Here is an 18,399-nt window from a genome sequence, read left to right as displayed (position 1 = left end):
GGCTCGGATTCCGGCCGGAATCTCTGAAGAAAATCGATACGTTGTCGTTTGTTGAGAAATCCGAGATAGATAAAACCTCATCATTGCAGATCTGATCGAAGTGCTTAACTTTACACAGATATCTTGGTGTTCTAGAATGACGCCGCATGTGTACCTTTTGCTTGATTTGAAGGAGAGAAAGATGGTCATTATACAGAACTCAAAAGAACATAGTCGATTGAGGTTGGAGAGGTTACCTTTTGTGATGAGAACGGAGAACCAAATGGATTTGCTTGATTTGGACAGAGATTTTGATGAAACCCTAGAACCTGAATGAGGGTGCATTGATCGCTTCATGAAATCATTGATTTGCTTCTTCAATCATCGCTTCAATTGAGATATAAAGAAAGAAAGTGAAGAGGTGGCAATAGCAGACATTGAACGCGGCATTCAATACTATTGCAAAATCCCAATTTTAACCCTAGGCGTCTTAAAAATAAAGCGAAATTCCCTTTATATGAGCTTGCATTCTCTTGTAAACGCTGCTTTAAAACTTGTACGCATGATAAAATTACATTTTTGTACGTCACTTCTCCTTTTGTAGTATTATAGATAGGGCAAGGTTCATGCAAGAACCACCTTTATTGCGAGAACCGCAAGAACCAATATGAACACAACCTAAAATAGCTATAAAAAAAACCTAAAAAATCCAAACCCCCCCCCCCCACAAGCTAAAATGCTAAAAACTAAACCCCCAAAAAACCTTAAAAGAATAAAAAAAAAACACAAAAAAAAAATTAATATTTTTTACATTAAAATCGCTACTTTTAGTAGTAAAAAAAAAATAACTTTTTTTGGCTACTAAAAGTAGCGATTTTTTTATAAAAAATGTTAAAAAAAAAATTTGGTGTTTTTTAGCTATTTTTAGGTATTTTTTGTTATGTTCACATTGGTTCTCGCGGTTCTCGCAATAAAGGGTGGTTCCTAACGGATCCTTCTCCTATATATATAAAGTATGATCGATGATTTGTTTGATGTGTGATGTCGGTTGTTTAACCGAGTTATGGTGGTTGTGTTTGTGTACATCTGTGACGATATTGATGCGTACAAGGTTAACTCGTAGTGTAGAATGCATGAATATCAAGTAAGATGTATGTATTGTCGTTTTGGTTTGCATAGACACATAAAGGTTAGTTAGGGTTACTATTCTTGATAATAATTGATGTTTTGGCATGATAAATCTATGATTTTGATGATGTATGAGGTGTGATTATAGTGGAAGTATATTGTAGGGGTTCATGATTTTAACGAGGTCCTATATGTTGAGTTGAATGGGTTGACTATGTATACGTTATATACATACATGATTAGAATTGCTAGGAACCGTGTGCTTGTTAATAGTCTAACTTATTGTGAAAAAATCGGTTTTTCAGTCGGCTTGGTTTTGAACTTTCTGAATTCTGATTAGTTTTTGGTTTCAATCGAAAACAAATTCGAACCTAATAAACCAAAAACTGAACACCTTTGAGTATATCATTATTACTATAAACACCTTAATTGAGTCTGTAGTTGTTCTTGTCACATGCTCTATTATAAAGGTCACATGTAAATGGTTTTAGATTTTTTATGGTTAGTCATTTGAGTTCTATAAACAAACACATCCTGTAGTTTATTTCTTTTTTATATGCTTCTAGATCCAATTGCCACAAGTACAGGTGTTGTCTTTGTTTTGACTTGATTAGATTCTACCATACCTTTGTCTACTATGATAGTGTATGGATAATTGGATGCTTCACCAGACTGACTGACGAACCACATGGCTAATAAAATTATTTCTTAGGGTCTTAATGATTTTATTTATTTTTTTTATTTGTTATTTCTAGTGCACTATGAATCGGATTCTTGCATGTAGACATCAATGACCCGTTCTAAAGTCGGTTTGATTTGATAATAGAGTAAATTACTTTTTGAATCCCTGTATTTTAGTGGTTTTAACCATTGGAGTCTAAAATCAAAAAGTTTAACGCCATGAGTCCTCAATCGCTCATTTTATAACGCTTTGAGTTCAATTTTGAGTCCAAAATCAAAAAGTTTAACGCCCCGAGAACTCAATCGCTCATTTTATAACGCTTTGAGTTCAATTTTGTTCATTTTATAATGTTTAGAGTCCAATTTTGTTTAAAAAAAATTTGACTAAAAAGGTTAAAAGTTGGACTCAAAAGGACTCAAAAAGTTATAAAAAAGGGTCTATGAACTCAGGGCGTTCAACATTTTGATTTCGAACTCAAATGGTTAAAACCATTAAAACACAAGTACTCAAAAAGTAATTTACTCTTGATAATATTTTGAGCAGTTTATGCTGTTCAGAAAAAAGCTAGTTCTAATGATTAAGGTAGACTTTAAATTGATTTATAACTTCAATACAACTTTTTTAGGATTCATGTGAAAGTTACTGGTCGCAACCCATGTTTCATTGTATGTTCCACGTTGATCCATCCTGGACTACATATTTGTTCCTGGTATAATTCGAAAACTGGTTATGATAGCAGCTTATTTGGGAAAATAAGAACACATAAACATGACAGTACCCAAACAAAATTACGATTAAATAGACATTTTTGGCCCTTTTACAGGGATGTGGAATCAACGTGGAGGATATAGTTAGGAGAGACAGAGTAGAAGCATCTGGTCCCAGGAATGCCCTCTGACAAGTTTTGTGAGAAATGGAAAGAGGGAGATAACGTTTTTTTTTTTTTGCTATGGGAGTGGCAGATTGGGCAGGTAGTGACGTGGCAGCGTTTTTAAGGTTTCGTGTTGAAGAAACTTTTACAAATAAAATGTCTATTTGTAATAGTCGGATTAAGTTCAATAAACTGGTCCCAAATTGAAGTGGACCAACAAACCATATTTATATTTAGCAAGAGTCGAACACCTATTATTTTTTCGAACAGCAACACCTCTATAGAAATATATAGTGCCAACAAGAAATTGGAAGATACAACAGACCAAGAAGAAAAGGAAAACAAAAGGAAAAAAAGCAAACATCGTAGACTTATACCTAAATCTAATATTAATGTGTCCGTTTGATTATCAACAATCAACATTCAGGCAATCTACTAGACATCATTTAGAGTAAATTGTCATTTTAGTCCCTGAGTTTTGTCCAAATTTGCCATTTTAGTCCAAATAGTTTTTTTTCCTCTGTGTCCCTGACTTTTCCCTTTTGTTGTCATTTTGATCACATACACTAACTCCAACCAAAAACTCCATCTTTAACCAGGGGTATTTTGAGATTTTCATTTTAAATGTTTTCAATTGTCATTTTGATCCAATTCCAAAAAATCAAAAAAATCCAAAAAATCCAAAAAAATTCTAAAAAGTAATAAAAATTCTAAAAAATCATAAAAATTCTAAAAAAATCCAAAAAATCCGTTTCGTCGCGAACCGTTTCGACGCAAACCGTTTCGACCCGTACCGTTTCGAGCTGAACCGTTTCGACGCGAACCGTTTCGACCCGTACCGTTTCGAAGCCAAACCGTTTCAAGCCGTACCGTTTCGAACCGAACTGTGCCGTTTCGACCCGTACCGTTTCGAGCTGAACGGTTTCAACGTGAACCGTTTCGACCCATACCGTTTCGAAGCCGAAACGTTTCAAGCCGTACCGTTTCGAAGCTGAACCGTTTCGACGCGAACCGTTTCGACCCGTACTGTTTCGAAGCCAAACCGTTTCAAGCCGAACCGTTTCAACCCGTACAGTTTCGAAGCCGAACCATTTCAACCCGTACCATTTCGAACCGAACCGTTTTGAGCTGAACCGTTTCGACGGTTCGGGTCGAAACGGTTCGGGTCGAAACGGTTCGGTTCGAAACGGTACGGTTCAAAACGATTCGCGTCGATAAGGCACGGTTCGCATCGAAACGGTTCGCGTCGAAACGATTCAGCTCGAAACGGTTCGGGTCGAAACGGTTCGCGTCGAAACGGTTCAGCGTCAAAACGGTACGAGTCGAAACGGTTCGGGTCGACACGGTACGGGTCAAAACGGTTCGGGTCGAAACGGTACGGGTCAAAACGGTTCGGGTCGAAACGGTACGGGTCGAAACGGTTCGGTTCGAAACGGTTCGGGTCGAAACGGTACGGGTCGAAACGGTTCGCGTCAAAACGGTTAAGCTCGAAACGGTTCGGATCAAAACGGTGCGGGTCGAAACGGTTCGCGTCGAAACGGTTTAGCTCGAAATGGTTCAGCTCGAAACGGTTCGGGTTCGAAACGGTTCGCGCCGAAACGGATTTTTTGGATTTTTTAGAATTTTTTTGATTTTTTAGAATTATTTTCATTTTTTAGAATTTTTTGGAATTTTTTGGATTTTTTGGAATTGGATCAAAATGACAATTGAAAACATTTAAAATGAAAATCCCCAAAATACCCATGGTTAAAGATGGAGTTTTTGGATGGAGTTAGTGTATGTGATTAAAATGGCAATAAAAGGGAAAAGTTATTTGGACTAAAATGGCAAATTTGGACAAAACTTAGGGACTAAAATGGCAATTTACTCCATCATTTACTACACAACATCAGGGGCGAAGTATAGAGGGGGCGGGGAGGGGCGCCCGACCCCCCGAACATTTTGCTCAGTTCTATAGAAATTTTTGGGTATATACGTTTTCGACCCTCTCATCATTCGGGTCAAGCTTCGCCGCTGCATAAGATCAAGATAGAGGTAATTTCTAGAGTAATAAGTAACAATAATTAAAGTTATGTACATCTTTTGTTGGGAATTAGGCCATGGGCCTGATGGGTTTGCTTTTAATGAGTTTTTAAGGGCCCAGACGTCATAAAAGTCCAAATAACAGCCATTATGTTGTACAGACTAATTTAAAATGGAAAATGACTTGAGGTCATTCTTAGTGGGCCCAAACTTGGTTAAAAAAATATACTTCTTTTTTTATTAACCATGTTTTAAAAACATACTTAAACGTTACTGCTGTTCGTGCGGTCTTAATCAAATAATCAAGTCTGAAAGTAACATTAAAATAAATCACCATTAACTACAAAGTAGAATAATCTTACATTAACAAAATATGAAAAAACACGAAGCTCATGTTTTCTTTTTCTTCCAATCATTTCTACACAAAATATTTGATTAAATGTCGAAATACAAGCGAGTAACTAATGGCGATGGTGCTCGCATTCCATAGGGACAGACGGAAACCTATCGGTGTCACTACAATAGTCATAAATCATATGGTTCGCCCGCACCCAAATCAATTGATGGCTTTGATGCACATTTAACTCCGACAACATAGGGTGATCCCACCAACCGCCAATGTTGGCACATCGCTTGGCATTATCCGCATCCGAATTCGCAACAGAACACTCACAACCATTGATTTCAAACCCCCGGTACGACGCCACAAAAGGGGCATGGGACCAGTCTGTCTTGACCCGGCCCCCTTGTGTGGCCCAATCGTCCGCATTCCAAATTGAACTGTATACACCCATGGCTTGGTCTTTAGGGTATGGGATACCTTTGTGTTCCAAGTTAGTGTGTACTCTAATTGGTGTATCATCCACCAAAAAGCTGTCAAATTACCATATTACCCTTGTTAGACATTGGCATAAAAACTTGTACCCATCATATATATAAAAAAAGATGGTGATATTACACACATTAGTATATTTTTTAGAATTTTCAATCATATTCGAGTCGGGTCACATAATAAAAATACATCAACGTGTCGTTAATAAAAAGCTAATATAACGAAAAAGAACTTACACAACTTGACGTTGGTTCCATAGGATAGAATAAGAATGGAAGTCTTTAGTCGGGTCAAACCAAAGGTTCAACCTCTGCTCCCTGTTACCAACACCATTGACGTACACATTAGTCTGAACCACATAAGGTTCGCCTGTGGTGTTCCCCAAGAACTCAAAATCAAACTCATGGTGTTTCGGGCCTTCGGATGACATCTAAAATATTCATAACCAACAAAAAAAACCATAAATAAATCAACCAATTTAAAAACAAAAACTAGTCACAATAAAATTCACCGAAACCAACTTACATAGAATGCAGTTACGGTCCCTGCGGAATCACCCTCGACAAGCTTAATCTGAATGTTGACTCGTCCGAACATGTATTTTGATTTCGATGAAAAACCAGCTCCTGAAAAGTTATCAAGCTTCATGTTAACCGCATCACCGTCAAACGAGAAGTGATCAGGAGCCCAGTAAGGCTGGAACATATCTTCAAATTTAGCAGTTGCTAAAGCACAGCAAAAACAAAGTGAAAAACACATTAGAAAACCAATAACCGATGAACACAACGCCATTGTTGTATTATTACTGTTAAGACTTGAAGAGAGATATTTTGATGTTTTGTTGAGTGAAGAAAGTGAGTGAGGGGTGGTTTTTATAGCATAAGTTTGGTGTGAGGATTGACATGTCAGCAACATATGTAGCACGAGTGGGTCCACAAAGGATAAAAAATGGGAATACAATTTAAAAATATAGCCGTTTGAGCTGGCAGTGAATGGGTGTTTGGGGTAAAAGTGGGCACACTGTACGAATAGTCACTATTGGTAAAGATGGTTGTAAATGTAAACGAATGAGAGCATGACACGTGGGGTAACACAGCTGGCCACTGTACTGTCTAGCTGTCATTTATGTAGTGGTTAAAAGGACTCGCCTTTATTGGTATTTGATCTCACGCGCTTGGTGTACAATTGCTTTGATGCGTGGATTAAAATCAATAAATATGAAGAAAAAAAAAATTCTAATGAGTTGGTAGTTCATTGAGAAAAGAAAAGTATTTAAACACTTAGGTGGAGGGAGGGGAAGGTATTGGATTCAAATCCCACAAATGACATGAAATTAAAGAAATTTTTCGTTTAAAAAAATTGAAATAATCTCTAGCGACGTGAAAGGGAGAGTCGGATAGGACGTGGTTAGGATAGAGAAAGTGAAAATTTTATCTTAAAAAGTACGATTAGGCAAGTAATATGAGCGGGGAGAGGATAAGCGAGCTAGCCTAAAACCTTTTAACGGGGAGAAGAGATGCCACCGTCTTATTCTTTTAAAAATGTATATTTTAATTTATCCACCCGAATAGGGAAATATGCAATAAATTAAATATGTATATTTACACTTATTCTTTTAAAATGTATTTTAATTTATCCACCCGAAATAGGGAAATGTGCAATATATAAAATTGAATATGGTTTTGCCTAATGACAGGAATTGGGACCCTCTCAACTTTAGCTTATGCTACGTCAAGTCCTTATTACATGCTCTTAAATAACGAGTTTGTTGTGCGAGTGTTAAATAGGTCTCGTTGGCTTGAATCTTACTTGAATTTAAAAGTTTGACATATCTATATCTATACATATAATAAAAGAAACCACTTTGAGACACTTGTTATCATATTAGATCATGTCTTATAGATAATTATAATTTTAATTTAATCTCTTCTAATTAATTATAATTAATCATCATACTAAATATTATTTAGTTTAATTATTACTTTTATATTTATCTATTTACTTCAAATTCAAACTTAGTTATCTAATTTGATATTAGAGTAAATTACGATTTTGGCCTATGTGGTTATATCACTTTTACCCTTTTACCACCAAAAGGAATTTTTTAACATCTGAGCACTCAACATCTTTTTTTTTTTAACCCTTTTGGACAACAACGTCTTTTTTTCTAACACTTTTGGTAGGGGCCAAAAGGGTTAAAAAAGATGTTGTGGACTCAGATGTTAAAAGATTCTTTTTAAGGATATATATTTTTTTATTGTTTAGTAACGGAAATTACATTTATTCAACCCGTGTAATACACATATTTTTAAAGATGTAACTTTTTTATTATTTGGTATATAAAATTATATTTATTCAACCCGTGTAATAAATGAGGTTTCTTAAAGATGTATTATTTTATTATTTGGTAAACAATGTTACATTTATTCAACTCGTGTAAAACAAGCGGTTTTAAAGATACAACTGTTTTATTTTTATTTAGTATATAAAATTATATTTATTCAACCCGTACAATATTGTTCTTATAGATATAACTTTTTAATATTTAATATATAAAATTATATTTATTTAACCCGTATAATAAAAGAGGTTTTTAAAAATATGTATTTTTTTATTATTTAGTATATAAAATTTATTTATTCGACCCGTGTAATACACGGGGTTATAACCTAGTCTATTATATATAATAAATGAAAGTTATTTGGGTCACGTGTCACTTAATTAGGGCATCCTCAGTTCTCTTTTCCCGCCCAACAGTACCACTGCCCTCCTCTATTTATATCATTCTTCATTTACTCATTTAGGGCTAATGCTTTCTTTCTCTCTCTGCTCTGCTCTATTCCGATCGATGTTTATCCTCTCTGATGTTTATCTTTCTTCTTCGTCTTCTCATATTCATCTCCTCAACGATGTACGGTAGAGGTTACTTCTATTGGATACATCGGCATTTGAAACCCTAAATCATGAACCGTCGAGTGGTTGAAGAAGAGAATAATCATGTAAGATCTATTTTTTATTCAGAAATTTTATTTCGTTTTATCTATTTTCTCATACTGAACATGATTACACCTTTTCTATCCTCAGAAGAAGAAACAGATCTCCTAGGGTTTCTTATCGTACTCGATGAACGCTTTTGTACAAGCTCTTCTTAATCGGTAACTCTGGTATGTTTTGCTTTGTTGTATCATGTGATTACGAGTAGATTTATTTTGATATGGTTTGTACTTTGTCTTTCTAAAGCTTTTTTGTTGGTTTATAGAGTTTGTTGATTAGAAGCAACCTCTGCCATAATAGGTGATATCAGTACAAAAGTTTAGGACATCAACAAGCTTGTTGGTTTTTTGTTGGTTTATAGCTTTTTTGTTGGTTTATAGAGGTTGTTGAGGAGATGAAAATGTGAAAGGTGATACCAAGTGTCTTGATAGGTGATACCAGTACAAAAGTTTAAGACATCAGCAAGGTAACTTAAGTTGGTGTGATTTATATTTTGGTATTTCTAACGTTTTGATTTACTGTTTATTGGTGCATTGATTCATTTGTAATCCTTTGCAGATCTCTCGTCATGTCAATTTTTAGCAATTAAACGGAGTGCTTAAAAAGTTTTCCATCAGCTATTTGGCTTAACAATAGTTTTCGTTATTTATTCAACTGAACTTTCCTACAATAGGCACAGCCCAACTAAGTTTCCTACAATGACAGTGGTTATAACAAGTCAATATGGCAAATCACTGTTCAATTATCTGTCTAACAAGTGTTGGATATAATGATGGTTCTACATAAAGTATGATAAACATCATCCACTGTTCAATTATGAAAAACCACTGATCAAGACCAAAGTCCAGACAAGCACTGATCAACTAAATGTGAAACACTCTTCAACAACAGTGGTTCCCCATCAACATTAGTTGTTCTATCTTTGTTTATGTTAGCAGTGTTTATTCTATCTTTGTTTATTTTAACAGTCCTTATATATAACAAATTTTATCCTATCACTTCAGTGTTTTAATCTGTACTATTAATTGAACAGTTATTTCATTTTTATACTAAAAAGATTCCTATACACTTGGATGAATATTAAGCACCTCATCTTGATTGTTTGGTTATAGTATTCTTGAAATTGGTTCAAGCATTTGATTGTTCAAAATATTCCACTGCTGAAATACAACCTCTGTTTCTTCAATCTCCCTGTTGACCACTGATTGACCAAACATCAGTGTTTCCAAAACTGGTTGGTATCCACTGATCGGAAAAATATCCACTGCTCACTTTTACATTGTTGACATCCAATTACATAAGAGTTCCACCAACATTATTTTCATGATAAAATTTAAAGTTAAGTTAAAAAATAAATAAAAACATTCTTGATGACTATTTGTTTCAAATCAAATTAGTAATTAATGCTGATTTCTTGAGCTTTGGACATTTGATTAAGCAAATTTTGAATTTCAAATTGACGGTTATTATATCTTGATTAAAGTTAAAATAAATTTTAAAAAAGTCATTATGGCATTTGCTTTCAAATCAAGTTAGTAGTTACTGATAATATCATTAATTTTGAAATTCAAAATATGCAAAATGGTAATTTAAAATTTTCGTTCTCTCCCTTTTTTCCTAATTTGCATATCATTTCTAATATTTAATTAGTTTAACAAAGCAACGTATAAATATATACACTACTTACCTTTGAAAATTAAATCTGAAATTTATGACGTCCAACAACAGTGTCAAACTACAACAGTGGTTCAGCATCAACTTTAGTTATTCTATTGTTTATTTCTTTATGTTAACAGTGTTTATATGTAACAGTGTTTTCCGCATCAATGTTTTAAAGACTGTTAGGTTGTTAGATGTCATCACCTCAGTGTTTTATATGTAAGCATTTTTATGGCATCAGTGTTTATATGTAACACTGTTTACGACTGTTGTTTATATGTAACACTATTTATCACATCTGATTGTTCATGTATTCCACTGCTGAAATACAACCTCTGTTTCTTCAATCTCCATGTTGACGACTGACTAAACGAACATCAGGGTTTCGAAAAATGCTTGGTATCCACTGATTCGAAAAAATAGCCACTGTTCACTTTTACATTGTTGACATTCACTGATATTGACCATCAGCGGTTTCCCTAAAAAATAGTCAGTGCTCATATTTTTATTATTGATGTTGTTAATTTGTGATACATTGAAATTATCAAATGAAAACTAGAATTACAATCAAATTACCATTTTACCTAATCTTTACATTCCAACTACATAAGAGTTCCACCAACATTATTTTTATGATAAAATTTAAAGTTAAATTAAAAAATAAAAAAAAAATTCTTGATGACTGTTTGTTTCAAATCAAATCATTAATTAATGCTGATTTCTTGAGCTTTGGACATTTGATTAAGCAAATTTTGAATTTCAAATTGCCGGTTATTATATCTTGATTAAAGTTAAAATAAAATTTAAAAAAGTCACTATGGCATTTGCTTTCAAATCAAGTCAGTAGTTTCTGACAATATCAGTAATTTTGAAATTCAAAATATTCAAAATGGCAATTTCAAATTTTCGTTCTCTTTTTTTTTCCTGATTTGCATATCATTTCTAATATTTTATTACTTTAATAAAGCAGCATGTAAGAATATACACTACTTTTCCTTTTGAAATTAAATCTGAAATTTATGACGTCCAACAACAGTGTCAAACTACAATAGTGGTTCAGCATCAACTTTAGTTATTCTATGTTTGTTTATTTGTTTATGTTAACAGTGTTTATATGTAACAGTGTTTTCCCCATGAATGTTTTATACACTGTTAGGTTGTTAGTTGTCATGACGTCAGTGTTTTATATGTAACCATTTTTCTGGCAACAGTGTTTATATGTAACAGTGTTTAGGAACAGTTGTTTTTATCACATCATCTTAGTGGTTTCATCTGTACTAATAATTGAGCAATTGTTTCATCTTTATTTTAATAAAATAAAATTTCTAAACATTTGGATGTTAACAGTGTTTAAGTGTTTATATTTAGTTAAGCAAAATGTGAATTTCAAATAAAATTCCTATACACTTGGATGTTAATGACTATTTGTTGCAAATCAAATCAGTAATTAATGCTAATTTCTTAAGCTTTGCACATTTGAGTTAAGCAAAATGTGAATTTCAAATTCACGGTTATTATTTCTTAATTAAATTTAAAATAAAATATAGAAAAGAAATTATGACAATTGCTTTGAAATCAAGTCAGTAATTTTGAAATTCTAAATATACAAAATGGTAATTTAAAATTGACGTTCTTTCTCTTTTTTGCCTACTTTGCATATCATTTCTAATATTTTATTACTTTAATAAACCAGCATATAAATATATACTCTCCTTACATTTGAAATTACATTTGCCACTGCATTCAGTTAAAGTTTTTATTGGATAATTGGTAAGCTTGAATTCCAACCTTGATATATTTTTTAAGAACATCCATGCTTATTGTACTATCATATTATGTTTAACAATACTTATATTTTGCATATTCTTTTTTTTGTTATTGTACAGTCTTAAAATGGAGGTTGCAAAGGTTAGCATGCTTAACGATCTTAATACATTCTCAAACAACTATTCGATTAGAGTGAAGATTGTTAGCATTTCGAAGAAGATGATGAATAATAACAAAAATGAAATATATCGTCTTGATATGATCTTCATGGATGAGATGGTACGGTATATAGTTGTCTTATAATTTTTTTGGACATATGAATATCCAAATGAATATAACACCTTTTTTATTTAATCCGATGTTTTATATTCTTAGGGAACTATGATTCAAGCCAGCTGTTTGCATAAGATGTTAGAAAATTCAAGGAATTTCTTCACTTGGATGAATGTCTTCTTATCACCAAACCTTCTCTTGCTACTAATAAGTCCTCTGCTAAGTATACCAAGAGAAATGACAAAATATCACTGTATTTCTATACTTCTGTTGAGAGATGCTTTGACTGGTCTGGACCGAAATACCGTTCTAATTTCGTTAACCTCAAGGATGTTGTTAAAATAAATTTGAAGTTAATACAGTTATTGGTATGTAAACCACTAAATGATATATATCTATTGTTTTGTCTTATTATTTTTTTTTCTTTTATTGTTATCACTTCTTAATGCTGTTTTATTTTCACAATATATTTTTGTGAATAGATTGGATTGGTTATGTGGATGTATGTTTCAATCTAGAGGATACGTCAAAGAAGGATGGGAGCAAGGGCAAAAGACTTAATCTTAGACTTGAAGACATTGAGTGCGTTCTTTTTATTAAGTTGTTGCATTTTCACGTATAAACCATTATAAGGTTGCTTGATGTTATTATGTTTTATGTTAATATTTTAGAGGCCAAAAGTGTCCGGTTACTTTGTAGGATGGTTTTGCTATTGACATATTTGCTTACATGAATGATAAGAAACGAGAGAAATATGTTGTTATCCTTTGTCATTTTGGTATGGTCAACCTTTACAAAGGTACAATTTAAACTTAATTAGTTTAATTTTTTTATTGTTATAGATTTATCTTTAGATTTGCTTATATGTTTTAAATTTGACACTATTTATATTGATCTATATTTGGTTTTATTTTTAAATTCAGGCAAGCGTGGTGTTGCAAACGGCTTTGAGCTAAACAGACTTTTTATTGACACGGACATTGAAGAGATATCATCTTTTAGGAAGAGGTATAGTTAGTAATATGCATATAAACATTGAACAGTATTATTTTGTACTTACATTTATTTTTTACGTTTTAATTTGATCACATGAATCTGTTTAGGTATGTAGAGAAAATTTCTGCTTCATCTTCATCAAATGATCATGTTGGTTCAATCATTATCTCAAGTGTTCAAGATGAGTTTCTTAATAACCCTGATTTCATGCTTATTGGTTTCCTTGGAACCATATCAACGGTGTGTATTTTCTTATAAGTACTCTACATGCTGAGTTTTTTAAAACTCTTTTCCAAGTGTCATTATTTTTGTTTGATTTTGATAGACAAAGAAGGTTTTGGTTGTTGGAACTATTACAGCTATATGCACTGATAAACTTTGGTATTACAATGGTTGTAACCACTGTAAGTCAGGTGTGGAGGAAAGACTTGTAACGAAAGAAAATCCGGATGCTTCATCTGATGTTTATCATGAAAAATCGTGGGTGTGTACAAATGATAAATGTGAAGGAGTCGACATCTATTCTATTCCCCGGTTTGAGATTACTGTTTTATTTCCTAATACTAAATACTAATATGAACCACACTTTTGTTATTAGTAATGCTAATGTTTTCATTTGTTTTTAACTTTGTTAGGTTCAAGATACCTATTAGGGTGCAAGACTCTTCCGGTACTGTGTCTTTGACACTGTTTGATTTTGAAGCTTACAAGATTCTTCAGAAAACTGCCAAAGAGTTAGTTTCAATTCAAGATCAGGTAACAAATACATGCATTCAGTTATTTGGCCATGTACTATATATAATTTAAAATTAATTTTTATAAAATTGTATGTTCTCAATTATGGAATCAATCTGCTCATTGTAATTTATATTAATTTTTATAAAATCATAGGTTGTTAATTCTAGAGAGATACCGAACGCATATCCTGAGATCTTTGACACATTGATTGGAAAGAGGTATGCTTTCATCATAAGCGTTAAAGACTATAACATTGAGCATCAAGTTGAAAACTATGGTATTTCAATGGCCACTAACAATGATGAGATCCTTTCCGCGCTCTGCGCCAAATTCAATCTTAACCAGGTCTAAATCTTCATTATGTCATTCTTTTAATTTGATATTCATATCATTTTAAAATATATTTATACCATTGTGTGTATTTTATGTTATTGTGTATTATGTACTTAAAGCATGAGCAGTCCGAATCGTTGGATGTTCCAGATTCCTGCAGTTTGTCTACTCCTGTTGACCTTATGAAGGTAATATGAGAATTTCCTTATTTGTACTAAAATTTTTTAAACGTTAGTACTTATTGTCTTTTTATATCAGGATGAGATGTCATACTGTGATGACAATGTTACACCTGCATCCCAAGCACTTGTAGGCACTGAGAATCCGTCTTCTGATGAAACAAAATGTAATATTCGTGAAGTGTTAGATGTGGATGATGCATTAGGTTGCTCCTCGACAAAGCGCCGCATTAGTGATGAACTCTCAGGATGAAGATGCTGGTGTTTCAACGCTGTTGATTCCAAAGATTGAGAAATAGTGTCTTCTGTATTTTCAAATACATTTACGTGTTGATTTCATATGTTGTTGCCATGTTGAACTTATGGTTTTCGTTTTGTTGCTTTTGGGTGTTTGGTGGGTTATGTTTTGGACTGATTATGTGGTTTTGAATTCCTAAAAACTTATCTGCTTATTATAATGTATATTGTTAAATAAATATTGAGATGTTCAATAGTCAATATTTATTTATGTTTAAAACTTATGTGTATGAATAGTAGCAACAATTTATAATATATATTGTATATACCCAATTAACAACTTTTTTATCTACAAACATTTGTAATCTTTAAGCAATTTTAATCTTATTATCTTATCTCATAATTTATATAGGATTATTAATGGATGTGGTTGTTCTTTATTTGTTTTTACCGTTATCCCTGCCCACTAAGATTTAGTAAGTATCCGTCATATGTTACAGTTTAAAAAAAATATTTAAGTTGTGCCTGTTTCTCCTATTAACTTATTTAAGTAATCTCATTCAATAGGTTTTTTATATACTTCAAATTTTCTGTAAGTCATTCAAAGTATGTTGTTAAGAAAAATCGTAACCAAGTATAAAGCGTAAATTCAAACCCATTTTATTTGGTTTTTTTTGGTTTATCAATCCTTTTTTTTATTTTATTTGTTTTCTTTGGTTTATTTGGATAACTGAAAAAAATACCGTTTAACTTAAATCATATACAAATAAACCATAAACCTAACCGATGAACATCCGATTTACATTCCACAAAGATTACAAAATTTGTTGTTAAGTTTTTATCAATGTAATAGATTATTTTGAATAATTAATTCAATAATATGAAACAATTTTTTTTTCATGAAATGATTTTTAATTACAAAATTATAAAATGCAATATTATAACTTATTGAGGTTATGTTTAATCCCTAGGTATTACATATTGTAATTCAAAATTTAAAAACCACCTTTTTCTTCTATTTTTTTAATGTTCTTGATCTTATACTCTTTCTTCTTTTGAAAGCATCTTCTTCTTTCAGACTTAACAATGTCAAAGAATTCACGTTCATCTTCTACAGCAATTAATTCATCTCAACGAAATTTACATAGTAAGTGAAATTATAACTTCTTAACTCATCATTTCCAAAATCAAAATCAACTTTTAGATTCAAATCATAATTCTACTTGGTTTTTTGTAGATCCTCTTATGAGAACTCCTGTTTCAGATATCTCTAACAGATCTCCTCTTTCAGATATCACAAATAGTAATTGTTCTTGAATTTGATTATAAGTATTCTTTTTTCCATTTTATGTTTCTAAGTGGACTGATTCTTGTGTTGTACATATTATACTTTCTCTGTTATTTAGTTACTTCACCGAATGAAAGACGTAAGCTTTGAAAATTAATACTTGATAATAAGAAATTAAAGAATGCGTGGTCATCATCAGCTGCTAATTCACCTCAACGAAATTTACGTAGTAAGACTAATTATAACTTCTTAACTCATCATTTCGCAAATCAAAATCAGTTTTCAGATTGAAATCATAATTCTATTTGGTTTTTTGTAGGTCCTCTTATGAGAACTCCTATTTCAGATATCTCTAACAGATTTCCTCTTTCAGATATCACAAATTGTAATACCTCTTGAATTTGATTATAAGTATACTTTTTTCCGTTTTAGGTTTCTAAGGGGACTGATTGTTGTTTTTCGTACATATTATACATTCTTTGTTATTTAGTTACTCCACCGAATGAAAGGCGTAAGCTTCAAAAATTAACACTTGATAATAAGAAATTATTAAATGCATCGTCATCATCAACGAATGTTCGTAACATCTTTACTGACAATGCAAATATGGTTGAATGCTCTGATTCTACGGATCAACATACGTACTCCATTGCGTGTCCAGCAGTTAGAAATGCTACTGGTTCTTTAATTTCAACTACACCAGGTTTGTATTTTGTTTTTTTATTATTTGTTTTGATAAACACATTACTAAACCACATACCGGTCTTAACATCAATGTTTTAATATTGGATGTTCATATAATGGCATTAACATAGGTACACCAGCAGATAGCAACCGTCGATATTCCATTACTTCTAGCATTATTAGCAGTAACAATCAGTCGATATTGGGTAGTAACTCTACGCTTACACGGCTGTCTTTTGGTAAACGTAACCTTGAGCGTAAGAAGCGTGATAATACTCATGTACCTATGCTCTCTTTGAATTCCGATCAAGAAAATGTGTTCTTTTGCACTGATGAAGATCCTTATAAAGGGATATCTAAAGCTTTTAATCTATTTTATTGTTTTAGGACATTTTGTTGTGTTCTACTGTCACACCCCGAATTTCCACGTGTCACCGGTGGGCCCGGTGGGGGATTATCGTGACGTAGTTGATATCATCATTGTCAAACAACACAAATTATAATGCACAGCGGAAGCAATAAAATAGATTTACTTCAACCATCAAATGTAATATCTAAGTATCACAAGTAGTCGAAATAGATCCACAAGCAGATCGAAATAAAAAGGAGAAAATTGTTCAACATATAAATGCATCCCAAAGTTTACGAGACTCTATGATGCTAAGGAGAAGCCAGCCTATTCCGCGTAGATCCTGCACTTAATCTTTTTGGGGAAAATACGTCAGTTTGTACTGGTAAATACAATTTAACCGACTCATTTTGAAAAGGTTTAAAAATTGATTTGAATGCACAAGGCACAAAACATTTTATAACTTGGGAGTAATTAATCAAAGTTAAACTTGTAAAAGAATTACATGTTCGTTATGCATTCAGTTGCCCGGGTCGTGCCGGGTTTAAGGTTAATTGACACACCACTCAGTATAAATCCGCGGCGGGAAGCCAACGATTATACCTTAATAAATATGGACACATTACCGGGTGTACGCCTACACCCGGGTGTCAAGGTCGTGGCCATTTCTTAAAATGATGCCAAGGATATCCGGGACATGGTCATTAAGCTCCCAAAGGCGTAAAACAAACAAAACCAGTTTTCAAACGGGTCACATTGATAATACCCAACTACTAATGAGTTAGGGTCAATTGCCCGACCAAGCAGTATTTTATATACCGTACCCCCAAGCCCATATAAGGGAAAATAAGTTAAAAGTATTTACCTGAGCAAGTATAAACCACAAAAGCAAAATGCAAGTGTCTTTTACTGGGCTCCTATTCTGGAACGAAGGTTTATAATAACCTATTAGAATCCTAACCGGTCTTTTATCATAGCCTAAGCTTAGACCGGTTAGTTTCGAAGGATAAATACGGTTTAATCGCGAGGAAGGCGAAAACCGAAAATGAATGTGACTTAGACCCTACAAGTTTGGAGACTTGTATATTATGGGTAAACTAAATACATTCTGAATTTAGAGACTAAGATGATACGGTTTGACCCGCTTCGGCTAATGTGCATAAACTAGTCACATATGCCGATCCGAACGCGAAAGTGCGTAACGGGTAACCATATAAATCATATACAAGTTTCCTGAGATTATATGCACCAATTATGTTGTAATATCAGTAAGATATGTCCTATTATGCCCCAAATGATTTTGAACTCCAATTACGCCCCTCAAGGGCATTTTGGTAATTTTACATAAGCTTAAAAGGTTAAAACCGGAAATCTGAGTTCTCAACTTT

General features: G+C 32.9%; 1 protein-coding gene and 1 long non-coding RNA gene across 2 annotated transcripts; one reads left to right on the top strand and one right to left on the bottom strand.

The window, feature by feature from the left end:
- Positions 1–4,981: 4,981 nt before the first annotated feature.
- Positions 4,982–6,375, bottom strand: LOC110911614 (xyloglucan endotransglucosylase/hydrolase protein 9). The gene is made up of 3 exons (XM_022156244.2): positions 6,040–6,375; positions 5,751–5,944; positions 4,982–5,555 (listed from the first exon to the last, which is right to left on the bottom strand). The coding sequence occupies exons 1-3, from the start codon at positions 6,304–6,306 to the stop codon at positions 5,144–5,146; spliced, it is 873 nt and encodes a 290-aa protein (XP_022011936.1). The 5' UTR covers positions 6,307–6,375; the 3' UTR covers positions 4,982–5,143.
- Positions 6,376–8,359: 1,984 nt separating this feature from the next.
- On the top strand, positions 8,360–9,474 carry LOC110911615. The gene is made up of 4 exons (XR_002577177.2): positions 8,360–8,513; positions 8,599–8,678; positions 8,774–8,974; positions 9,067–9,474. It is a non-coding gene; the product is annotated as an uncharacterized LOC110911615 (long non-coding RNA).
- The last annotated feature ends 8,925 nt before the right edge of the window (positions 9,475–18,399 follow it).

Source organism: Helianthus annuus, chromosome 15, assembly GCF_002127325.2.
Source record: "Helianthus annuus cultivar XRQ/B chromosome 15, HanXRQr2.0-SUNRISE, whole genome shotgun sequence".
Taxonomy (NCBI): domain Eukaryota; kingdom Viridiplantae; phylum Streptophyta; class Magnoliopsida; order Asterales; family Asteraceae; genus Helianthus; species Helianthus annuus.
Note: the sequence above shows the minus strand (reverse complement) of the source record. Positions and strands in the feature narration are given on the sequence as shown.